The sequence below is a fragment of the Rhagoletis pomonella genome, unplaced genomic scaffold, assembly GCF_013731165.1.
Source record: "Rhagoletis pomonella isolate Grant_MI unplaced genomic scaffold, Rhpom_1.0 Rhpom_scaffold_00031, whole genome shotgun sequence".
Classification (NCBI taxonomy): domain Eukaryota; kingdom Metazoa; phylum Arthropoda; class Insecta; order Diptera; family Tephritidae; genus Rhagoletis; species Rhagoletis pomonella.
Window position 1 is genome coordinate 248311 of NW_023458585.1, and position 26460 is coordinate 274770.

General features: G+C 39.9%; 2 protein-coding genes across 2 annotated transcripts in view; both read right to left on the bottom strand.

Moving 5' to 3' along the window:
- LOC118749681 (mediator of RNA polymerase II transcription subunit 15-like) lies at window positions 1-1455 on the bottom strand (the record flags this gene model as incomplete). The annotated part of the gene is given in 3 exon segments (XM_036484480.1): window positions 1-113; window positions 1141-1280; window positions 1337-1455. Coding segments are annotated over 3 exon segments (306 nt in total), but the record flags the coding sequence as incomplete, so codon positions are not given.
- Window positions 1-26460, bottom strand: part of LOC118749679 — a gene marked incomplete at its 5' end in the record, with an annotated part of 256884 nt that overhangs the window by 114009 nt on the left and 116415 nt on the right.

Here is a 26460-nt window from a genome sequence, read left to right on the forward strand (position 1 = left end):
CCTTGGCTTGCAAGGGTTTGGAGCGCATTTAGCGGATCCGGCATCATGCCTTGTTGGTTCATTTCGGAATTCTGTTGGGGCGGCTGGGGAAAATTTTCCAAAACGGATCCAGGCTTTGAAAAAAAAAAAATATTAGGGAGTATAGAGGAGCTTTTTCAGATTCTAAATCTGAAGACCCCACCCTCCGGAGGCTTATAGTTTTAAAGTAATTCGCATTTAAAGTTGCAAAAAATACCGAATTTAACCTCACCTTTTGCTTTGTACACCAATTGAATGAAATGTCAGTGCTGCCATACATATGAAAAAATGCCTCAAAAACACAAAACGGAAGCAATAAGAAATGCAGATAATGATCGCGCGATATTTAATAAAAAAATTTAATTATTTATTGGTCGATTTTTGATTAAAAAGTTGCATAATTTATCGAAGTATCGATTTTATAATAAAATGCGATGTTTTATTAAAAATGTTCATTATTCATCGAAGTATCGAGTTTTAGAATATAAAGCGCCGCAGGCGAAAATTTTTAATAAAAAATCGCGAGATTTTTTATTAAAAATTTTCGATATATATGGAACTATATTAATATATGGTTACTGGGTGTTTTACATAAAATCGCGCGATATGACCATTTTACGCACAACTCTTTTTTGTGTTGGCCGCGTTTTAATAAAATCCTTTAATAGTGGCGTATTTACTTTTAAAACGTATGGCAGCACATATTTGCTCTTACTGTCGGCCATTGTTATTTCTGTTTGTTTGTGAAAAGTGGTAAAACGTGAACACAAGTTTATAAACGCGTTTTACTTAATTAATTGGTGAATTATATATAATAAAAGCATAAAATACGCATGTGAGCATTGAAAATATAACATGTAACTCAAAATATAAGTGATAAGTGGCATATTTTAAAAAAATTAGGGGGTGATAGTGGACATTATTTAACAACAAATTGCTAAAATACTATTAGCAATTATATTGTGAGAGTGAACAATTCATGTTGAGGAGGCCTCCCCCAACATCCTCACCAAGTTTCATGACGAAATTCCTTATACTTTCGCTGAAATTTCGATTGGTTCCGTTTTGGAAAGCCCACCCGTTTACACTTTAAGTTGTGAACAAATTTGTAAAAATACTCACTTTGCGCTAAGTCTTGAAAGTGCATAAACAGCTTCGCCACCAAACCCATATATTCTTCTTTGCTGCGCGACTTTTTGAAAATGTGATTTTCCATAACACCCGCATTCTTCGTAGGATCCGTCGTCTGCAGAGCTTGGTTGCTATGAGGAAAAATTGAGAACGTTTATACTGAGTATCTTATTAAATAAATACGAACATTTTTGCTATCATAGTTTGGCGAAACTTTTGGGATGGCCATTCTTCCGCCATTTTAATGGACAAAAAACCTTCAACAAATCTTAAATCGTAACCAAGCTAGCGTTCTCAAAAAAACATCGATCTATCGAAAATATCGATGTTTTCTTCGAAGCATCGGGTTGACTTCGCGAGAGTGCACCAAGCTTTGAACAAAATGAATTTATGGGGGGTGTCGAGGGGATCGTGAACATTACAAAACTGAAAACCGGTAATTTCTTGTTAAAGTTGAAAATTTGACCTAAAAAATATACGATAACAAACCATTTCAAACAAATACAAGTGTGCAGCAAGAATGATAGAATACAAGATTGCGCCGTCCTGGGCGTTGACATTTGTGTACCACAAGTAAACAAAAAATAGAGCGAAAATTAGAACGAGTTGAAACTGCCAAAGCAGTTCACATTACTGCGAAAAACGTGTTTTAATTTTGCTAAATGCGAAAATATTGCATTTTTCTCCTAATCTATTAGAGAACAGTAAACATTTTAGTTGTTGTTGTTGTTGTAGCGGCTACAACAACCCCGCCCAGATCGGTTGGTATCTCAGTCGTTGTCGTCAAGTTCCACTAACGGCAACCCTAGGAAGCGTGCAGCTTCTGCGGGGTTTGCCCATAAGGACAAGGTCGTTAGGGATGTCGGGTTTGCCGGGCATGCGAAGAGATGTTTCGAGTCATGTGGGGTCTCTCCGCATGCCGGACATTCATTAGGCACATCCTCATTCAGCCTACTCAGGTAGGAGTTTAACCTGCTGCAGTAGCCGGAGCGAAGTTGTGCAAGTGTGGTGCGCGTCTCCCGAGGCAGATGAAGCTCCGTCTCGTCAATGTCCGGGGGTGGTGTGCCTAGAACGGCATTCACAGGTCTAGAGTCTACATAACTCGAGACTGAGTCCCTGTGAATGCCGTTCAAGGCCTGTATGTAGGCTGTCGGGTCCAGAGGTTGCTTAATGAACCTCTGGACTTCGTCCGTTAGTTCATATAGATGCCTCCTGACGTGCCTAGGCGAGGGCTCCTCTGCAAGCAGCTGTCTGCACGGGTGGCCACTTCTGTGGGTCCCAATCAGGAACTGCTTGCAGAGCATTATATTGTGCTCCTTCACCGGGAGCATTTGCGCCTCGCCGTGCAGGTGGTGTTCAGGCGTCATCAGGAGGCATCCCGTCGCTGTCCTCAGTGCGGTGTTTTGTGCGGTCTGTAGCTTCGTCCACTGCGTCCTACTAGTCCCAGGCGACCACACTGGCGCTGCGTAGTTCAGAACCGGCCGGCCTATTGCCTTGTATGTTGCCAGCAACGTTTCTTTGTCTTTGCCCCAGGTACTGCCGGCTAGCGACTTGAGGACCTTGTTGCGGCTCTGTACTTTATTGACAATAGCGGTTGAGTGCGCAGAGAAGGAGAGCAGGCTGTCGAAAGTTACTCCGAGTATTTTGGGGTTATTCACCGTCGGAATTGGTGTGTCATCGACGTGAATCCCCAGCGGTAGCCTGACCTCCTTCGTCCAGGTTGTGAACAGGGTCGCGGAGGATTTCGTAGGGGAGAGGGCTAGACACTTTGCAGTGAAGAAGCGAGAAAGTTCGGAGAGATAGCCGTTTACTTTCGAACACAGGTCATCAATTCCATTCCCAGTCGCCATAATCGAGCAATCGTCGGCATAGGAGACAATCGAGACTCCCTCTGGTGGTTGAGGGAGCTTTGAAATATAAAAGTTAAACAGTAGCGGGGAAAGGACACCACCCTGAGGAACCCCCTGTTTTATTTTTCGCTGCTTACTCGTTTTGTCTCTGAACATTACCGACGAATGTCGACCACTTAGATAATTTGCCGACCACCGTTTGAGCCTCTGTGGGAGAGAGGAGGCCTCTATATCTTCTAGTAGCGTGGAATGGCAGACGGTGTCAAACGCCTTTGACAAGTCCAACGCTACTAGAATCGTTCTCTCACAGGGACGGTTACGGTTAAGGCCACGAGTTATCTGAGTGTTTATGGCGTTAAGTGCTGTTGTTGTGCTGTGCACTTTACGGAAACCATGCTGATGCTTCGCTGGGGTCAGGTGATTTGTGAAGTACGGGAGTAGCAAGGCCTCGAGTGTCTTCGCTACCGGGGAAAGGAGTGTAATCGGACGATACGAATCTCCTTTGTTTGCAGGTTTCCCCGGTTTGAGCAGTGGGACCACTCTCCCCACCTTCCAGATGTCTGGGATGATGAGAGTGGCCATTGACAAATTGAGGACCTCCGTTAGGTACGCTACCCCCGCAGGACCCAAATTTTTCAGCATCAGCATGCATATACCGTCGGGACCCATGGCTTTGGAGGCTTTCGCCTTCCCGATGGCCACCTGAACTTCACCGCAAGTGAAAGCAAGGGGGGCACAATTTGTTGGCAGTTTGTGCAGCCTTCTGGTCACTCGACGCTTGGCTTTGTCCACCGGAGGATGCAGTATGAACTGCCGGCTAAAATAGCTCGCGCATCGCTCCGGGTCCGACGAAGCATAGTCGCCGAAGGAAATTTCGACTCTGTCGTCGTGCTTCGTCGGATTAGATAATGACCTCACGGTTGACCAAAGCTTGCTCACACCAGAGGTGAAGTTGCAAGTCTTCAGATGCTCCTCCCACTTCTTCCGCTTATGTACGTTTACAAGTTGCCGAATCTCCGCGTTGAGATCCCTGATACGGGGATCTCCGGGATCGGCCTGACGAAGGCTATCACGCTCGTTTGCTAAAACAGCCGCTTCGGCAGGGAAGTTTGGACGTGGGTCCGATATGCACCCTGCCGGTATGAAGCGGGCTGCAGCAGCAGTGATAGCCCTGCGGAACTTACGTTCACCGAGGTGGACGTCGGTTGGTGTGGGGAGCGATGTGAAGGTGTTTTCAGTAAACTCCGCGTAACCTTTCCAGTCAGCTTTAGAAAAGTTGACATAGGTCCGGTGTTTGGCGGAGGCAAAGTCGGTTGGTTTATCAATCGAGATGACTATGGGTAGATGGTCTGATGCTAGAGTCAGCATAGGTCGCCACGTTATGCTGTTTATCAGACCAGCGCTGACTATTGTGATGTCTGGCGAGCTACTGCAGTTACCCATAATCCTGGTGGGTGCGTCGTCGTTCATTGTGCAGAATGTCGAATCGTCTATCTGCTCAGCCAAGTCTGTTCCCCTACGATCGTTTGACAGGCTTGAGTGCCAAAGATCGTGGTGCGCATTAAAGTCACCTACTACCATACGGTTTTCACCTCTGAGGAGCGCACCTATATCAGGGTGATATCCTGCCGGGCAGCAGGTGACAGGGGGTATGTATATATTAAATATTTCGAGCTCGACATCGCCTGACCGGATAGCGATGCCCTGACATTCTAGGGTGGTATCCCTGCGGTCGATGTCTGCTTCGATAAGACGATACTGTACGGTGTGGTGCGTGATGAACGCTAAGCCACCACCATTATCTCGCTCGCGATCTCGACGGTGCACGTTGTACCCGGCACAATTCAACAAAGTTGAATTGCTGTGCAACTTCGTCTCTTGGACCGCAGCTATTAATATACCATGCCGACACATAAAGGCGGTTATCTCCTCAATCTTGCTCTGTAGCCCGTTACAGTTGAATTGGAGGAGCTTCATGTGGTTCGGGAGACGTGTTGTGATGTGGGGTGTGAGTGAGGTGTAAGTTCTTGCCGCCGTTGGCTGTGTGTGCTGCTGGGGTGATTGCCTCCCTGTGGTGGTATTGGGGGGCGTCGCAATTGATGCCAGCGACCGGGCAGCGCAACACGGGCCCTCGAAGTTCCCCGTCCAATCTCGCGTGGTGCGCAGGCCTGAACATGCCCTAAAGTGGCACCAGCCAAGGCAGGTGTTGCACTTGACTGATGTCACATTACGGAATATTCTGGTCTGACATACCGTGCAGATTGTAGGGGGAACCAAGAGTTGTTGGCGGCGGCGTGTGGGTGGTGGTGCGGTTGTGTGTGTTATGTGGTCTGTGGTGGCTGTGGTATGTTGTTGTGTTGTGGCGACTGTGTGTGGTTGCTGTGTGAGTGTGTGGGGCTGCACGGGCGGACTATGGGTTGCCGTGGAGGCTGCTCTATTTGAGCAACAGGGGGCCACCTACGACGTGGTCCACTGTCTGTGAGTCCGTAGTCCCGAGCAGACCCTGAGGTGACTCCACCCCTCGCAGGCATTACACTTGACTGAGGTGGAGTTGTGGTGTAAACGTCTTCGGCATACACAGCAGGTGTATATTTCTGGCCCAGGGTTTGACTCGATGCCAGCCCTGAGTAGGAGAATGCGTAGTGAATGCTGCCCTATGGACGGACAACTTCTGAGATACTTCGCCGACCTAAACGGGGTTAGATCGCCGAAACAACAGCCCTTGGTCGGGTGAAACCCGAGTCATTCCGGTACGTAGAACCGGCTGTCGTGGGAATGTAAACATTTTAGTGCACTCCATTGCTTTGCAATTGAGCCTGCTTCAGCAAACGTTTTAGTGCACTTTATTGCTTTACAATTAAGGCTGCTGCAGAAAACTGCATCAGCATCTCTGCGGGATTGATTACTTAACTTGCTAATGGAGGCTGCGTGGAGCAGAAACAAAATCATTGTGTGGAAATGCTGTTAATATTGTAATAGAGAAACATTTTGGGAGCGGCTTTGCCGTGCCCTATGTACACAAAATGCAGCGATTCGTCCCAGCGCTACACTTGCATCTACGCTTCTTGCATCTTGGCGGCTGTCGCACTCTAACACACAGCACTTCATTGTATTAGTTTTTACGCAGTCTTCAACTCAAACTTATTATCAAAATTTTTAACTTATAATTCAAATTTATCTTTTGCTGATTTGTAAACAAAGCTTTATTTACAAGTTACCACAACTGTCAAAATCGGCAAAACCAAAGTAGCGGTACCACTGACGGCGCCACCTTTGTTTGCTGCACCGTGAGTGTGCAGAAAACGGGTGGGCTTTAGTATCCTCTAAAGCATGTATAACTAAAAAATATAAACAATATTGTTCGTAAGTTATTTGTTATTAAAATTTCTTAAGTCGTTCCACTAGATTTCCTTAACAAAAAGTGCATTTGTCACATACTTTCTTATATATAAATGCACAAAACACTGTACTTAATACTTCACAATACATACAATTGAGGTGTTCACAGTTCGTTCCAAATAGTGTCTCAAAATGTAGACGTCTACATTTTAAGACGTTTTCTAACCGTAAAATCTGTGGTGTTGTTGTTTCCCATACAAAATTGGAAAACGACGCCGTCTACATTTTGTCACACTCAAAGGTATGTTTTTTACGCGTCTACATTTTGCAACCTCGCAGCGGGGTTGCATTATGGCAATACTAATCGCATTTTTTTATTTATTGGGCACGTTTTTTGTATTTGCATTTAATTTGAGCGCAATTTCTGATGAAAAGAAACAAATCATGGAAAAGAAATAACAAATATTAGGAATTGGTAATTAAGTTAAATAATTACAATTTTTCAGAAACTAAATCGAAAGGCGACATATAAAAAAGCACGCAAAGAAGAAATGTCTGGCAACACCAGCAAAGTTTTGAGACGATTTTGCGACGACTGCTAGAAAGGGGTGCTCACAGTTTGATGCTAAAGATGTCTCAAAATGTAGACGTCTACATTTTCAGACACAATTTGGAACGAACTGTGAACACCCCAAATAACACATGGTTGCAAACTAACACATAACATGTGTTGCCATATTGTACAAAGCAATTCATACAAAGAAGGCAATGCTTAATACGTGCAGAATACGTACATTTCTCTGATTGGAAAAATTTATATTGGGATCGATAGGAGTTTTAGTCCTGATCATAACCATAATAGACATCACTAGGGTGGCAGCCCCAGGTTTACCACACAGAAAGGGAATTCTAGTTACTTTATCCTTTCCCAAGGCTACATCAGATCGGTTGGTATCTCAGTCGTTGTCGTCAAGTTCCACTAACGGCAACCCTAGGAAACGTGCAGCTTCTATTGGGTTGGTCCACAAGGACAAAGCCGTTAGGGTTGTCGGGTTTTCCGCATGCCGGACACTCATTTGGTACATCCTCATTCAATCTACTCAGGTAGGAGTTTAACCTGCTGCAGTAGCCAGAGCGGAGTTGGGCTATTGTCGTTCGTGTCTCCCGAGGCAGATGAAGCTCCGTCACGTCTATGTCCGGGGGCGGTATGCCTAGAACGGCATTCACAGGTCTAGAGTCTACATAACTCGAGACCATGATTCAATAAAACAAGGTTCGAAAAACTGACAGTTGTCTCTCTCGCACCGCTCCCTTAGCAGTGGCACCGTGTTGCTTCTTTGCAAATTTACATGGAAACAGTGTAGCTTTGGTGTGAAATAAAAGTATAAGCTTTTGTGCAATATGTTTATTTGTATATGCATATGAAGCATATTTAACTGATGAAAACATAAGCATTGGATGTTTACATCAATCTCATAGTAGCCTTTTTTTTAATTTTGAGTCATTTTTCAGTTTTTATACGGCTAAATAGCATATAAATTACGTAATTCACGTAGATATATCAATATTACGTTCAACATTTCGTTTAAAATGCCAGATTTCCTGCAAATACATTAGAATTTACGAAAGGAATTTCACTACTAATTGCCTACTTTGCGTACTTTTCTACTACCATTTTCGCAACAAGGGATTGCATTCTTGCCCTTTCTCTGTCCTTCGTAAATGCAACTTTTTGTAAGGGAGTGTCAAACCGCAGCTGTCAATAATTATCTAACCTTGTATTATTGAATCATGACTCGAGACTGACTCCCTGTGAATGCCGTTCAAGGCCAGTCGGTAAGCTGACGGGTCCAGAGGTTGCTTGATGAACCTCTGGACTTCGTCCGTCAGTTCATATAGATGCCTCCTGACGTGCCTAGGCGAGGGCTCCTCTGGAAGCAGCTGTCTGTTTGGGTGGCCACTTCTGTGGCTCCCGATCAGGAACTGCTTGCAGAGCATTATGTTGTGCTCCTTTATGGGGAGCATTTGTGCCTCGTCGTGGAGATAATGTTCGGGCGACATCAGGAGGCATCCTGTTGCTGTCCTGAGTGCGGTGTTCTGTACAGTCTGTAGCTTCGTCCACTGCGTCCTACTAGTCCCCGGCGACCACACTGGCGCTGCGTAGTTTAAAACCGGCCGGCCTATTGCCTTGTATGTTGCCAGCAACGTTTCTTTGTCTTTGCCCCAAGTACTGCCGGCTAGCGACTTGAGGACCTTGTTGCGGCTCTGTACTTTATTGACAATAGCGGTTGCGTGCGCAGAGAAGGAGAGCAGGCCGTCGAATGTTACTCCGAGTATTTTGGGGTTATTCACCGTCGGAATTGGTGTGTCATCGAAGTGAATTCCCAGGTTGTGAACAGGGTTGCAGAGGATTTCGTAGGGGAGAGGACTAGACACTTTGCAGTGAAGAAGCGAGAAAGTTCGGAGAGATACCCGTTTACTTTCGAACACAGGTCATCAATTCCATTCCCAATCGCCATGATCGAGCAATCGTCGGCGTAAGAGACAATCGAGACTCCCTCTGGTGGTTGAGGGAGCTTTGAAATGTAAAAGTTAAACAGTAGCGGGGAAAGGATACCACCCTGTGGAACCCCCTGTTTTATTTTTCTAAGTTTACTCGATTTGTCTCTAAACATTACCGACGAGTGTCGACCACTCAGATAATTTGCCGACCACCGTTTGAGCCTCTGTTGGAGAGAGGAAGCCTCTATATCTTCTAGTAGCGTGGAATGACAGACGGTGTCAAACGCATTTGACAAGTAAAACGCTACTAGATTCGTTCTCTCACAGGGACGGTTTCTGTTAAGGCCACGAGTTATCTGAGTGTTTATGGCGTTAAGTGCTGTTGTTACTTTGTTACTGTGCACTTTACGGAAACCATGCTGATGCTTCGCTGGGGTCAAGTGGTTTGTGAAATACGGGCGTAGCAAGGCCTCAGATGTCTTCGCTACGGGGGAAAGGAGTTTATCCGACGATAAGAATCTCCTATGTTGGCAGGTTTCCCCGGTTTGAGCAGTGGGACCACTCTCCCCACCTTCCAGATGTCTGGGATGATGAGAGTGGCCATAGAAAAATTGAGGACCTCCGTTAGGTACGCTACTCGCGCAGGACCCAAATTTTTCAGCATCAGCATGCATATTCCGTCGGGACCCATGGCTTTGGAGGCTTTCGCCTTCCCCATGGCCACCTGAACTTCACTGCTAGTGAAAGCAAGGGGGGCACAGGTTGTTGGCAGTTTGTGCAGCCTTCTGGTCACTCGACGCTTGGCTTTGTCCACCGGAGGATGCAGTATGAACTGCCGGCTAAAATAGCTCGCGCATCGCTCCGGGTCCAACGAAGCATGGTCGCCGAAAGAAATTTCGACTCTGTAGTCGAGCTTCGTCGGAATGGACAGTGACCTCACGGTTGACCAAAGCTTACTCACACCAGAGGTGAAGTTACTGGTCTTCAGATGCTCCTCCCTCTTCTTCCGCTTATGTACGTTTACTAGTTGCCGAATCTCCGCGTTGAGATCCCTGATACGGGGATCTCCGGGATCGGCCTGACGATGGCTGTCACGTTCATCGGCTAGCCGCTTCGGCAAGAAAATTTGGACGTTGGTCCGTTAAACATCCTGCCGGTATGAAGCGAGCTGCAGCAGCAGTGACAGCCCTGCGGAACTTACCTTCACCGAGATGGACGTCGGTTGGTGTGGGAAGCGCAGTGAAGGTGTTTTCAGTAAACTCCGCGTAACCTTTCCAATCAGCTTTAGAGAAGTTGATATAGGTCCGGTGTTTGGCGGAGGCAAAGTCGGTTGGTTTATCCATCGAGATGACTATGGGTAGGTGGTCTGATGCTAAAGTCAGCATAGGTCGCCATGTTATGCTGTTTATCAGACCAGCGCTGACTATGGTGATGTCTGGCGAGCTGCTGCAGTTATCCATAATCCTGGTGGGTGCGTCGTCGTTTATTGTGGAGAATGTCGAATCGTCTATTTGCTCAGTCAAGTCTGTTCCCCTACGATCGTTTGACAGGCTTGAGTGCCAAAGATCGTGGTGCGCATTAAAGTCACCTACTACCATACAGTTTTTACCTCTGAGGAGCGCACCTATATCAGGGTGATATCCCGCCGGGCAGCAGGTGACAGGGGTTATGTATATGTTAAATATTTCGAGCCCAACATCGCCTGACCGGATAGCAATGCCCTGACATTCTGGGGTAGTATCCCTGCGGTCGATGTCTGCTTCGATAAGACGATACTGCACGGTGTGGTGCGTGATGAACGCTACGCCACCACCATTATCTCGCTCGCGATCTCGACGGTGCACGTTGTACCCGTCACAATTCAACAGAGTTGAATTGCTGTGCAACTTCGTCTCTTGGACTGCAGCTATGAATATACCATGCCGACACATGAAGACGGTTATCTCCTCAATCTTGCTCTGTAGCCCGTTGCAGTTAAATTGCAGGAGCTCATGTGGTTCGGGAGACGTGTCGTGATGTGGGGTGTAAGGGACGTGTGTGTTCTTACCGCTATTGGCTGTGTGCGCTGCTGTGATGGTTGCCGCCCTGTGGTGGTGGCGGGAGGCGTCGCAGTTGAGGTCTGCGACCGAGCAGCGCAACACAGGCCCTCGAAGTTCCCAGTCCAATCTCGCGTGGTACGCAGACCTGAGCATGCCCTAAAGTGGCACCAGCCAAGGCAGGTGTTGCACTTGACTGATGTCGCATTGCGGAATATCCTGGTCTGACGTACCGTGCAGATTGTAGGAGGAACCAGCGGTTGTGTGTGTTATGTGGTCTGTTGTGGCTGTGGTATGGTCTGTGGTGTTTTATGTTGTTGTGCTGTGGTGACTGTGTAAGGCTGCTCAGGTGGACTGAGGTTAGCCGTGGAGGCTGTTGTTTGAGCAACAGGGGGCCACGTACGACGTGGTCCACTGTCGATGTGTCCGTAGTCCTGAGCAGACTCTACGGTGACTCCACCCCTCGCAGGCATTACACTTGACTGAGGCGGAGTTGTGGTGTAGTCGTCTCTGGAATACACAGCAGGTGTAGATTTCTGGCCCTGGGTTTGACTCGATGCCAGCCCTGAGTAGAAGAATACGTAGTGAATGTAGCCCTATGGATGAGCAACTTCTGAGATACTTCGCCGACCTAAACAGGGTTAGATCGCCGAAACAACAGCCCTTGGTCGGGTAAAACCCCGGTACGTAGAATCGGCTGTCGTGGGAATCACTGGGGTGGTAGCCCCAGTTGGTGCACACCAAAAGGAGAATTCTATTTGGTAAGGGTTATAATCCTAAAGCGCGGCCGAAGGCCGTCTACGCAGAGAGGAGAATTCCACTAAGTGAAAATTCCGAATTAAAAATCCGCTTTTATTTTTCAAAATTCCAGTCTGGCAGCACCAAGATTGATGTTATTTTGCTATCTTATACTATGTCTCCATTAAGAGATTTATCCATTAAGATTTAATAAATCCAGTTGCTAAATCACAACCGTCTCCATTACCACAACGAGATATGTTTGACGTTCACATTTTTAAATATTTGACGTTTGCTTATGTATGATTTTATAAATACAGTTGCGGACATTGATATACAGACAGATAAAAGGAAGGTACTAAGCGTAATTTCTTTATATGAATTCTGAATATTATTGGCTTCTTATTCGTGGTAAATATGTATGTATAATATATAGTTTGGAAAGTGTAAAGAATGGTACCATATTCCGAATCATTTTCTCGAATTTAAGAAAAATTATCAAAACGGTAAAAAACATTTGCGGAAAGAAAAATTTTTGTAGAACTCTCTTATTCATAGGAGGGAACCGAAAATCCAATCCTGGGCCTTCGGCATATCATGAATATGAACTGAGTTCTAGAGGCTGTTCGGTGCAATGTTATCGAATCAGAACCATTACAGAAATTTATAAATTTTTTGTCGCAGCGCGTAAATGACTTATAGAATGCGGAGAAGACTCTGCATGATATTACTATAAAACATTTCGTCTAAATTTTTAGTTTTTAAAATAATATTTTCTTAATTTATTACAACCAAAGTTATGTAAATATGTATTACTAATTTTCCTCCCAAACTAACAAAAATATAAAAATCCCTAAAAATACGAAAATTCATGTTTTTATGATAGGCTAGATTTCAATGTCCTCAACTGTATATTGAAAACGCAAATGTCATTCGACTTACGGCATGTGAATTTGTGGTTGCCACATCCAACAAATTGTACTTATTAATCAATATTATTGAAGATTTGACGAAGATTTATCTTAAATATACTGCCTTTCGAGATTTAATTTTATATGGTAAATCTCAAAAGGTTAAACGTCAAATCTCGTCAGAGGGCTAAATCTTCATTTAATTTCACAATGGAGACATAGTATTATTCATCGTTTATACGAAAACTTTAACAACAAATTATATAAGAAGTATAGGGTTGCTAGAAAACAGGGGGTATGTTTGAAATCAGGGGGTCCTATTCTACTCCCCCTTATCCCCCCTTTTTCCAGAATTTGCCATCCGTCTACTAAAATTTTCCCCAGAAAACACAAATTTCAACTAAATTAAGCTATTTGAACGTATATCTATTTTATATTTTGTAAATTTCATTATTTAACGATGAGGAACACCTTTATAAATGATTTGTTTATTTTCCATTAGACAACCGAAATAGTATGTATGAATGTATGTATGGACAATGACTGAAACGAAGATGGCCGCACGTGTGAGTAACGTGTTGCCAGAATACGTTTCGAAATGTGTTGCCAGATGTTCAAAGCCTAAGAATATTATAAAGGCGAATATGATAAGTGATATTTTCTTATGAGGTTAATAGCTATTATGAGTATAATGTGTGCAGATAATGTAATTTTTCAGTAAAATGATAATAATTATTGATTGTATGATTTAAATATACATCATAATTATAGTATAGTCACTATTATTGTCCAGAAGTTCTGCTCAAAAATACTTCTGCTTTCTTCACAACAAAGAAAGAGGACTCTACATTGTGAGGGTTATAATCCCTCTGCTTCTTTTCTTCACACCACAGAAAGAGAATTCTACTTTGTGAATTTGTATAACACATTTAGTTATTTGCAAAAAACACTTGCACTTTTCGCACTTTCTTTTGACGCATTTCACGCATTTTTATATACAAGACATTTCTATAAAATACCATAATAGACATCACTGGGGCGGCAGCCCCAGGTTTACCACACAGAAAGGGTAAGGTAGTTACCTCATCCTTTCCCAAGGCTACATCACTAGGCCGGTAGCCCCAGTTGGTGCACACTAAGGCTATCTGCACACTTGCAGTCCAATCATAGTTGCGTTATCGTCTCGCCCTGAAATTTTGAGCCGAGCACATGCATTTCAAAGGAGATCTGCACACTTGTCGTTATCGGCTAGTTATCGGCAAATCGTAGAAGATGCAGAAACGGATAAGTACGGCACTGTCTTTGCTAATCGTTGTATTGTTTGTTTACTTATTATGGGGAAAAATTAGTGAAAAGGTGAATATTTGCATAAAAATTAGTATTTTTTGCATAAAATCTGTGGAAATCATTAAAAGGTGGATAATTGCATTAAGATTCAATAAGTTAGCGTTTTAACTATAAACCCACCAAACAATTTGTGTTGCCGGCAATAAGAAAACGTGTCGCCCTCGGAAACAAATTTATTGCCGGTAATATTGCCATCGAATCGATTTCCTATTACCGGTCGCTCTAAAACGTCCGCCGAAGGCAACACGCCTGGGCGAGTCGTTTTCTTATTACCTGAATGAGTCCTTTTCTTATCGCTTCAGGCGATATTTGGAATAATTTTATTCTTTTTAATACTTCATTTATTTTTTTGTATACCAAATCGCAACTTACAATCGGAAATAATTAATTTTCTCGCTGTGAGGCTTCCTATTTCTTCAATCTTGTCCTTGGGCATAATTTAGATGCTTTTGGCCAATACTATTGACGGCATATTCATAAGTTTCGGAATTTTTGAGAACTTTTTTATTCAAAATTGACATGAACGGAGTGATGTTGCCGATTTGTCACCACAGCAATAAATCGGTGAGTCGCCAATTTGTTGCCATTGACGATTGTTGCCTATTTCTCATATTTTGCATGGTGGGAAATATGACGAAATTGTAAAAAGTCTCTGTGTGCATGCACAAAGCACATTTCAGGAAAAGAAAAGAAGAGATATTACTGAAAAATTATGTCTAGAATTGTTGCAGCACAGTCTATATTTTAAAAAATGCAAGTTTTTGTAAATATTGCGCGAAAATATCAACCAGAAAAACAGGAAATACCTGCTCCAAGTGAATTTTTAGACGCCAAATGAATTGAAACATCACGACCGAGCGCGCGAAAGTGTAGTCGTCATGTAATCATTTCATCATGATTGTGACGATGAAGTAACTATGATTGGACGACCAATGTGCAGAAAGCCTAACCCTGGCATTCAGTAATGGTGCATTTACATGGTATGAATCTGTTCATAAGCCGTATGAATTTTCCTATAAAAGAAGCACCAACTCTATGAAGAAATGAATGAAAGCGATATATATTTAACAATTTTGACTTGTATACTAGACAATATTTTTTTTGTAAACAACAAATAAAAAAATTTTATTTTGTGCTAGCTTCGAAACTAGAAGCTTATTTTTTTGTTAAATGTGCTTTAAAAAGGACCTACTGCCAATAAAGCCTTGTGGATTGCTATTTTTCCATATTTGTAATGCTTCCATTTAAACATCTTTGTGGAAAAACAGTTTTTTGTTCAGAATTGCTTGTTTACGAAACGTTTGGCATAAGTTGAAATCATAGGGATGCCGTTTTCTTCCGTTTCTCAGTGGATTTTATACTTGAAAAGGCACCAAAATATGTATGCAATACTTCTACATATCTTCGTTTAAAGCACAAAACCGCGCATCAAGGAAATGCAAAACCTCGTATAGGAGGTTGCCTAAATTTTAAAAACGGTTCTCTCTTTTAAACCAAATAATCTTCTCTCCTTATGTCTAAGTCGATATTTTATTATATCGATATTTTATTATAAACGGCTAAGGGCTTGATGTCGGGAGCTTCCGATGACCAAATATCTTTTTTGGCACAAATTTCAGTTCCGAGGTTTTGCAGAACCACGATACGCGCTTTTGTACTTTAAACGACGAATATGTATGTATATCGCTTGAACAATATGTTAGTGTTTGGCCTAGCTTCTCCTTCGATATGCGGCGTGCGTGATTTTGTCACACAAAGTAAAGGACAGTTTTACGCCGACTCCGAACGGCAATTGTATTTTAATGAGAAGTTGTTTCCATGACTGAATACACTCGGAGGTTTACTATTACCAACAGAGGGGCAACCACTATTAGAAAAACTGGGCTTGAACTCAGGCTCTGCGTAATGCTCTACAGCAGCCGACACTACTTTTACATATATTGCTGGTATATTCAAAATACTATCCCGAACTTCGGAGTGTATATATGTAATATAAAAACGAATGAGAGGTACTATAAGAAAATGTACCCAAAATTCTGGAGCAAATGAAAAAATGCTCATTGAAAATAGTTCACATGTATAGATTAAAAGATATAACTTAATAGGTTACAGCGCTAAACAAAAGGAAAAGTTAGAAAAAATAACAATGCGGTTTGAAGGAAAGATGAAGCCATAAAATGCTTGTTTGTTTCGTTAATACTCTGAACTTTGTAAGATATGGCACTGTATTATTTGCAGTAGTTTGCAAATATTCACTAATGGTTCTAAAATCGCAAACATTTTCGTGGGATGTTTTTGTTTGATTTCGAATTGAAAATACATTACCGAAATAAGTGCGGTATCCCTGCATTTTTGTAAAAGCCAGAAAGAAGCATAAACTGTATGAAAAAATGAAAGGGAGAAGTATACTTGCCTTCTATAATTTTGACTTATATGTATATTTGGCAAGTCTTTGTGTAAACAACAAAAAATACAAATTTTCATTTCTTTGCCAGCTTGGAAAATATAGGCTTATTTTTACTTAAACGTGATATAAGGCTCATTAAAATGTTCTGTAATGTCTTGTTGTAAGTTTGTTATCATAGTTCTTCGTATTTTTATTGTCCACTAAACGTGAGTGGCTTCAATTTAAAAAGTTGTAGTACAAAGAATTTCTTTGTTTTGAATTTGTTTGTTTATTGTTTTTAATTTTTAAAATTCATACTTTTGACATGTATGTGAATGGCGGAGTTGCCGCTTTCCTCCTTTTCGGTGGGTTTTTATATTAAAAAGGCATCAAAATGGGAAAAACCCCCCTTGGTATCTCTGCATCTGTTAAACTTTTTATGGGAAGATGTATGAAAATTAAACTTGCTATAATTTCATATGCTTAACAGTATCACAACAGTATGTTTACAGTATCTCCCCATAACTTTTCATATGAAAAAATTTATTATATGCATCCCACTCCATATCATTGAATTCCTCATTAGAACATGTAGTCCCTCTATTTTAGCGTATCAACAGTTCATATGGCTTCATACCATGTAAATGCGCCATAAGCGGTCTCTAGTCACCATATATGTAATACTCCTATATTGGCAGTAAGAGCTAGTACCGTCCGAAAACACTACAGTACAGATATACCAATAAAAACGTACGAAAGAATAGGAACACACACGTTTATAAATAAACATGTACACAACACATATTCAAAAACGGCACTCAAGTACACAATACATTGACAAAAACCGTAGTAGACTGTCTCGCTTTGCTTTCGGAATGCTTACACATTGAAGAAGTATTACATATATGCTAGTCACTAATAGTGACTTTTGGTGGAGAACTTGGATTTTGAGACTATTTGGTATTCGGTACGCTGTCTCACGTCTCTAGTCTCAAAAAAAGTCACTAATTTGTCAGCTGGCTCAGAGCAGGTCTCAAAAATAAAAATATGAAGAAAACGTTAATTGCTTTCAATTTTATTAAAAAAAAAACGCGAATATGAAGCTAGGAAAGTTGTTCAATAAGAATTTCGCTAGGAAGTAAACCAAAATGTTTTAATATCATACAAATCCATTGAAAAAAAATATATTTTTTTTAGCATAAAAAAAAGATTATTAAAAAAATAAAACTAATAAAAAAAATACTAAATAAAAAAAATATAAAAAAATCCTCTACGCCCGAGGAGTACTCGAACCCGGACCCTCTCGACCGGCAGCCTAATGCTTTGACCACTCGGCCATTGCGACTCTTCGGGCGGCGCGGCAAAAGGCATGGCGCATCATTACAAGGTGCTGTTGATTGATCAGCTGATTGGATATTTTTGTCTCTACACTAGTACAGGAGAATGTCATCCAAGACAACGCGGCGCAACTTTAGGATGTCAATAAGAGAAAATGATGAAAATTATCTCCTATTCCCTTTCGTTTTAACATCCTCCTGTACCAAAAAGCAATAACAAAATACACGAGACTTTAACTTATATGCAATCAACACCACCTTGTATGGATGCGCCTTGGCAAAAGGCATACATAAACGCTATCAGTTGACTGTCTGTGTTTGTTTTCTCCACACATTTTTGGTGAACTTTTTGTGACTCTCTCCTACTGAATAGCGAAATCATCTCAAGTCACAAAAATAGTCACTAATTGCTAATCTGAAATTTAGTGACTTGAGATGACACTGAATTACTGAATCCCAGGGTAAAAGGAGAATTCTATTTGGTAAGGGTTATAATCTTAAAGCGCGCAACTTCTATTTTTCGATTCCTATTTTTAGTTTTTTTTCTAGCGAAACGGTGGGTATTCTTTACTTGCTCCTATTCGCCTTTATAATATTCTTACGCTGCGCACATAATACTCATAATTGCTGTTAAACTTATAATATAATGTAACTTATTATATTCGCCTTAATAATATTCTTACCCTTTGAACATCTGGCAACACATCTTGAAACGTATTCTGGCAACACGTTATGCAGCGTTTTTCCTGCATTTAAACCGCCCTATTCCCACACCACTGACAAAATTCATCGTATGACTATTGTCACAATTATTGCGCCTAAAACACAATATTTATAAACATTGAGGTTGTTTCGCCGTTGTCGCGTACTCAGTAGGTCATAACAACAACACTGACAATTGTCACCATACGAGAGTTTAAAATAAATTTGCGGCATAGTATTAGGCGCAGTAGTAAAGGCAATAGTCAGCCACTGAGTTTTGTCAGTGTTGTGGGAATAGGGCGGAAAATGCAACATTTAGCACTTTCGAACATAAGTTTTCGAAGAGCGTTCATGCTATCGCATTTAGCAAATGTACATTTACGCGGGTTCGAAATCGTATGCTTTTGACAAACAGCCGTGTTCCAGTCGCTTATTCAGATCCGTATCACCATCAATTCTCACGCAGAAGATAATGTGCAAAAACCTTACTGAAAAGGAAAAAATAAATTTTAAACCAAAAATTCATTACAAAAACTTGAATTGTTTTAACCATAACCAAAAATTTGTTTGTGTATGTATTCATTTGTCGCTGGAGTCAATTAAAATTTCCTCACTTAATTAGGAAACAAAACAAACAGAGTTGATCAAAAATTGATCCAGATTTCTATCAGCATCACAACGATGTTGACTTTGCGTAACTTTTCTTTATCCAAATAATGTAAAATAATAAACGAAATCTCGATCGGCGATCACTGAAACGCAGCTAGCCACTATATACGCGAAAAAGCAATGTTGCCACTTTTTCTCATTAAACTATGTTCGAATCGTGGAAATTTTGGAATATCACAGGGTTGTTTTTAGCATTTAAGTTCTTAATGCAAAAATGACGAGTTATGTATGGACAAATGTTCATTTAGAGTAGCATTTAGAGCTGAATGCACTAAATGTGCTTTTACGCGTAAGCAAAAACAGGCCATTACTCACATGTGCGGCCATCTTCGTTTCGGTCATGGTCCATACTTACACAATTACATACTAATTCGGTTCTCTAAAGGAAAGTAAACAAACTTATAAATGTGTTCCTGATCGTTAAATAACGAAATTCACAAAATATAAAATAGATAAACGTTCAAAGAGCTTGTATTTGTTTGAAATGGTTTGTTATCGTACATTTTGTTAGGTGAAATTTTCAACTTTAACAACAAATTTCTCGTAAACTATGAGTTTCCTCGCTGTCTGGTTTTCAGTTTTGTGATGTGCGCACTCTCGCGAAGTTTCCCCGTAAGTTTGCTATAATAAACGCTAAAAGCTCAGTTAGTCTAGACCTAATTTCCGTAACTTAACTTAATATTTTGGCGAACCTGTTAAATGAGAAACTATGTTGGCGGTTAGCCAAAACTTAATTTACCGTAAGAAACTTAAGAACCTGTAGGTTTTAGATCTCAGTATACCCAGTAAAAGAACTGTGGTGAAGTCCTTTATGGGGATAAAGTTTCCAGAGGTGAAATTTTTGGTAGCACAAAATTTCTTACACGCACGGTTGTTTTTCATCACTAATGAAATAAACTTTAGAATTTACTAGAATGAAGTTTCGGTTAGTGCATCAATTTTACGTATAAACACAAATATACGGATTTACTTTAATATATAAATATCAAAGAAATTGTAAAGGCTCCGTTTTATGATAAATTTGTTACAAAATAACATTGCTTATCGGAACGCTCTAAGCGCTGCCGCTCAAAAGTTGCTTTTCGTACGAAAACAGCCCTGGCCCTTGTTGTTGCTGTATAGCATCGTAACAAACAAAGAAAAAATAATTTATTTCCCAAATTTATAAATTTGTTTGATGTAAATATATTTAGTTTAGGTACATAGCAAGGTGAAAGTTTCATGAAAATTTGAGCACTCGACATTGGGGCATCATTTATGGAATTCAAGAGCTTCATATTTGTACTGCGTCCTTGATTAGCATTTTGCTTGCATTGCAAAATATATTACATATGTCACTGCATAAATATGTATGTATATCACGCCGAATGAGGGGAAAAAGTATACTTAAATTATAAAATAATTCACTTCTATTGCAAAACGTATACAAATTCACGCTTTTGATTTGGTTTTCTAGCTCAATAATAAAGCTCTCAGTGATGCATTTTCTGTTTACGAAAATCTTGGATGATGTTTTCCAAAATTAGCTCCGAGAACTTAAAGTGAAATACCTTCTTACTGCTCTGAATTAAAAAAATGGTTCAATTCCAGAATAATAAAATAGAATCATGTATGAAATGAATAAAATAAATATTTATTTATTCCTATCACGAATATTCTGTCGGAATCAAATGATGAGTAATGCCTGCAACTTGTACTTTTAGCTAAGTGTTTGGCCAATTTTCTCCAATTTATGGGTCGTGTCTTGATTTAGGTAACTTGTTACAAAATTGTATGGGAATATGTATATATCACATACATATATCATTTATAATAGAAGTCATATCAATTTATAAAACATGTTTCACCATTTAAATTAATAAATCTAAATATATGTGTTTTTACGTTTAATATAGTTTACATTTAACTAAATAATTTTATTACGCATATTCTTTAGATCACTTCGACTTGTAGACAATAACACTTATTAGTATTATCAAAATAAAAAATACAATTACGTTAAGTTTTATTAATATAGTTTAGCGAATTTTTAATATATCATATATCATACATATATTCGGTGCTCAAATTTTTCAACACATTAAATTACTGCACAACACCCTAATTGCCGAAAAAGCGTTGTCTGCAACCCTAAGTCCTTTATATGGACCAAATTTGGCGAAAAAAACAGCTCAGTTTGTTTACTGGATATACTGAGTTTTAGATTCTTAAGTTACGGTGTTCAGTTCAAAATGGCTCCTCGACGAGTATGGTCGTGCTGACCTGTTGAGTACTTTTAAAGCAAATATTGGATTAATATATACACAAATAATGAAGTCGTTTCATTAAATATAACATATAAAGTTTTAATTCAAGGGAAGATAATACTATAAAATAATAAGTACATAAATAATGTAACAGACGCTGACTTAAAGAAAATTTATATCACAATTAAATGGAAATGTTCGTACCGTTTATACAGTACCAAAGAAGGTAAATTTATAAGAAGGGACAACTCGTTACTTTGAAAATGTGCCGCGCCGATTTTGACCGTATCTGAAACGTTTGCAACAGGAATTCGTCTCCGTTTTGACTCTGTCCGCGGCAGATTTTTTATTTTCGCCGCGAATACGGAAAACACTAGCAAAACATAAGAAAGCGGCAAATGTGAATTTCGGTGATCTTTTTGCAAAAGTGATTGAAAAAATGTATTTTAATTTAGAAAATACATAAATGGAAGTGTAAAATATAAAATATTTAGTGAATGTGTAAAATACTGAGGTGCTTGTTTGTGAAAGTGTCCTTATTAATAATGAAAAGTGTTTGTAAGTACCAAGTGTTTGCCAACAAGTGCGATTGTTGATGCCAGTGCACAAAAGTGATTATTATAAACAAAATCAGTGTACTTTTATATAAAAATGCATTAGTTTAATAAGAAATCTATGCATTTATATATGAGTGTACTTATGTTTTGTTTTCATCTGGAAATTTACATATTTGAAGTGTACAAAAAAGTTATGTGTCGCGATTGGAAGGATAAAGTGTGTATATAGCGGCTTAATTAACAAAACCAATGTTTATTATATACAGATGGCATGAGTTTAATTTAAATCTATGCATTTCCTTCCATAAAGTGCTGACACCCCGCTGGTCAACACGCGCATCCGCTTGCCATTTCGTCACAACAAAATCAACAGTAAGCAATTGACTTCTCAACAAATTGGCTCTCGATCAACGAAAAGCTACTTCCCCTGAAAAGGTGCTGACGCTCGCTAGTCTCGCTAGTCCGCATCCGCTTTGTCAGTTCGGTGCAGCCAGAGAACGTATATTTATTGAGAAGGTCCAAGAACTGTGAATGCCACATTTTTCGAACCAACTGAACAAGCGAAGCGCATTTTAAGGGCGACAAATATTTGGAATACTTAACAGCGAAATCAAAATACAAAGCAGAAAAGAAAAATGTTAACAGAGCTAAATCTCAGAGAGAGAGACCTCGAATGTTAATCAGTGGGTGGAAATCTACACGCACAGGTTGGTGGTTTTTGTTTTTGTAAAGTTTTGATTTCTTTTTTGAATTGGATTTTCTTCAAATTCGAAAAAATGCGAATTTCAAAGGAAAAATACCAACGGCCATTAAGTTTGACAAAAACTTTCTTGCCATCGGAGTATTTTTCAAACTTTTTTTGATTTCGACCTCAAAAATGGCACCGCGACCGCGAAAATGCCGCGCCCACTTCTGCAAAAATACTAATAATGATTTCCGTTTTTTTTTCTTTTCCACAGGATCCCGGAGAAGCCCGTAGATGGATGGAGAATATGGTATCGACCCCATGAAGAAGCTGCCACCCCACAACTCCTTCGTATGCATCCAGCATTTCGAGCCCGAAGTAGTGGGTGGGAAATGCCTGAGGAAGGGTGCCCTTCCAACGCTCAACTTGGGTAAGTTAATAATCATATAATATAAGTGCGTATTAGGCAGGTTAGTTTTTTTTCTTAGGTCGGTGAATTAATTTAAAGTGGCGAAAAAATTGTTTAATGTGTTTAGTGCGTTTCAAAATATAGTTTTAAAAAGTGAAGAGTGCTCCAGATGAAATACATATATATTAAATACGTATTTAAAAGTCGGTGGAGTCACGTCCTCCTTAGTGAATGCGTATGTATGTTTGTACATACATACATTCTTATATGAAAACGAAACATTGGTCACCAAAATAATCCGGCATTCTGTCCATTTTTGACTATTTTTCTTTTATAAACTTTAAAAAAGGCAAAAGAAGCCCATTACAATTTATAATAATAATGTGGATATTTGAAGTGTCTTAAAATTCGCGTTGATTTTTTATAATTATTTTGTTGGCGCATTTTATTCGCGTATGTATGTACATATATATATTCTTATATGAAAACAAACAGTGGTCAACAAAATAATGCGGCAGTTTTTGACTACTTTTAAAGTTTGAAATCTTGATTTGAGCTACATATCGTTTTATAAAAAATTAAGAAACATTAAATAAAGGCAAAAGACGCCAATTACAATTTATTATTATAATGTGAATGTTTGAAGTGTCTCAAAATTCGCGTTGATTTTTTATAATTATTTTGTTGTCGCATTTTATAGCCTATTTTTGCGATATTTTAATTATTTTTCATACCTCAACTAATATAAAATTTTTGGTAGGTACTTAGAAAATTTTTCGGGAGATTTTTTTACAGAATAATTCTTTTTTCGTACATTGGAATTGCTTTGATTAAATTAAATCGAAATTGTTTTATAAATTTTTTCAATATTTTCATTATTTTTCATACTATTAGATACTTAAATTTTTTTCTTGGAATTATGTCGGGAGGTGAAGTTTGTATATAAAAACGTTTCTCAATTAGGGATAGATGGAGACCCTCCGCATAGCTGTACCGCTTGTGCCGGCTGTATTTCTCAGCAAAAGCGCTTGTTTGCCTTTCTTAGGACTGGAGAACTTCGGCTGCGTTGGGCCCTGGCTTGCAAAGTACAAGCGTTAAACGCCGACCGATTATTCGTTTTCCAACGACACTTTGAGCCGGAATTTTTGGGTAAATTTAAACTTTCAGAAGGTGCGGTGCCTTCATTGTATTTAGAGCCAGACATCACTGGAAGTCGGTCGCCTAGTGTTTGTTCTGAATGGATTTTCCCCCCGGTCACAAAAACGTATTCAAGACGCGTCGTTAAAGAAGAAAATGGCGATATAACTTTAGAAGAATCCGAAAAATTTTCACTTCTCGCGAAAAAAAGCGCGCCGTGTATGGGAAATGAAATCTGTTTGGGCTTAAACACCACTTCCGCCAGCGAACGATTTGCTCAAGCCACTCGATATTATCAAACTAACGAGTTAAAATTAAACAAGCGTATTAAAGAGCTTGAGAAAGGGAATGAGGATTAGAAAAATTAATGGCGGAACTTGCATAAGCATGCAATAATAGCAGATAAATGTGCTAGCAGTGATGCTATCACATTTGCTAAAATGATCGTCAGTGCTAAAAATTTACGCTATAGCGAGAGGGAAAGGGCATTGGCACAAAATATAAACTATTTGTCAAATAAATCTTACACTTTTATGCGAGACGATCTAGGTTTTAATTTACGAAATAAAACATCTCTGTTGCGTTGGCGCCCCATATTGTATGTTGTTCCTGGTTTCGATGCCAATGTCATTGAAAATTAAAAAAAAGTCGTCCAGAAAATGCTCGCTTCCGAGCGCATATGCGTACTATTGTTTGATGAAATATCTATAAAATCAGATCTTCAGTATAACAAATCCAGAGACTTAATCGATGGATTTGTAGACCTTGGGGAAGGTCAACGCAAATCAGAGGTAGGGAACAAGTGTTGTTTTTTTTATGGTTAAAGGGCTATGCTCAAAATGGAAGTATGTTTTTTCTTACTATATAACCAAAAATGGCCTTGGCGCAGAACTACATTCCATTTTGAGACGCACTTTAACTGAACTTCAAAAAATTGGACTTAACGTCCAGGGGTTGGTTTGTGAACAAGATCCGACCAACACGAGTCTTTTTAATATTTTAAAAGTTTCTGTAAGTAAAACTTACTTTGTTCATGAAGACTCGAATTTTTTTTGTATGTTTGACTATTGCCATTTTATAAAGTCCGTTCGCAATACGTTGCTAAAGTATGATATCCAAACTTCTGATGGCATAGCCAGTTTTAAAGTAATTAGAAAGTTGTACGCCATTGATAAGCAAAATCCTCATATTAAAATTTGCCCTAAATTAACGGAAGCCCACGTCTATCCTGCATTCTTTGAAAAAATGAGTGTTTCGCGCGCGACCCAAGTGCTGAGCAATTCGGTTGCGGCGGGCATTGGTATGGCCTATAGCCAAAATTTACTAGACAACGACCAATATGTGGTAAATTGCGCTAAGCCCACACAGATTTTCGTAAAGAAAATGAACGATCTTTTTGACGAACTCGACGTAAAACATGTTTCATGAACGATTGAATGGGTATATTAAGTATCTTGATTCATTTCAATTTCCTAATAACTCGCCTTACTATTTTGGCGATGCAGCAACTTTTTGAAGAAATTTTCGATCAGCACGCTAACTTAAATTTTATTTTTCTCGGTAAAATGAATCAGGATGCTTTGGACAATTTTTTTTATAGAATTCGCGCTAGCCAAGGTATTAATACCCATCCGTCTGCACATGACGTTCAATATATTGTCGCGCAGTTGATCTCCATGAAAATACTTCATCAACGATTCGAAAATAAGGGAACCAATTGCGAAGATGACGATGATATAAATTTAGACTGCGATTTATGTCCAGAATATCGTCATCTTGAAGAAACATGTAACGAAACGCAATGTGAGGAGCTCGCGGTAGATGAAATAGATGTAGATGACGAGAATTTCGTTGAACAAGAATCTGAGGTACAGGTGCAGCGCTATTACGTAGGCTATGGTATATACCAAAAATTGCTGCGTAACCTTAATTGCGACAAATGTGCCTCCTCCATTACAAAATCGCAGCAGGATTTGAAGTTACATTCGGAGGCCCTTATAAGAGCACAAAATTATAAGGGTGACAACGATCTGAGGCTTGTCAATCCCGAAGATAACCTTTTCGAGGTGTGCCGACTTCAAGTGACGTGGTACCGCCAGCTTTTCACGAAATTTTCTCACATTGCCGGAGTTAAGTCTAAGATGTTGTCCGCAATACAGAAACAAACAAAAGAGGTGTCTCCCGATTGGTTTGATGAAGTCGGCGAATGTAGAGATCATCGGTTTAAATTGCTTGATTTCTTAATAACGGTTCTTTTATTTAAAAATGCCAAGTGGCTTTCGCAAACGAATAATCTTGAAACGGGGTCCCAGCGTCCTTTTTTTCTTTTTTCTTTTTTCATTTTTCATTTTTATTTTTTCTTTTTTCTCTTTTCTTTTTTGTCTAATTTTTTATTTACAGCTTTTCCACATGTTTTCTTTTACTTACAGAGATGTACTTGAGCCTAGTTTTTTAAAACAC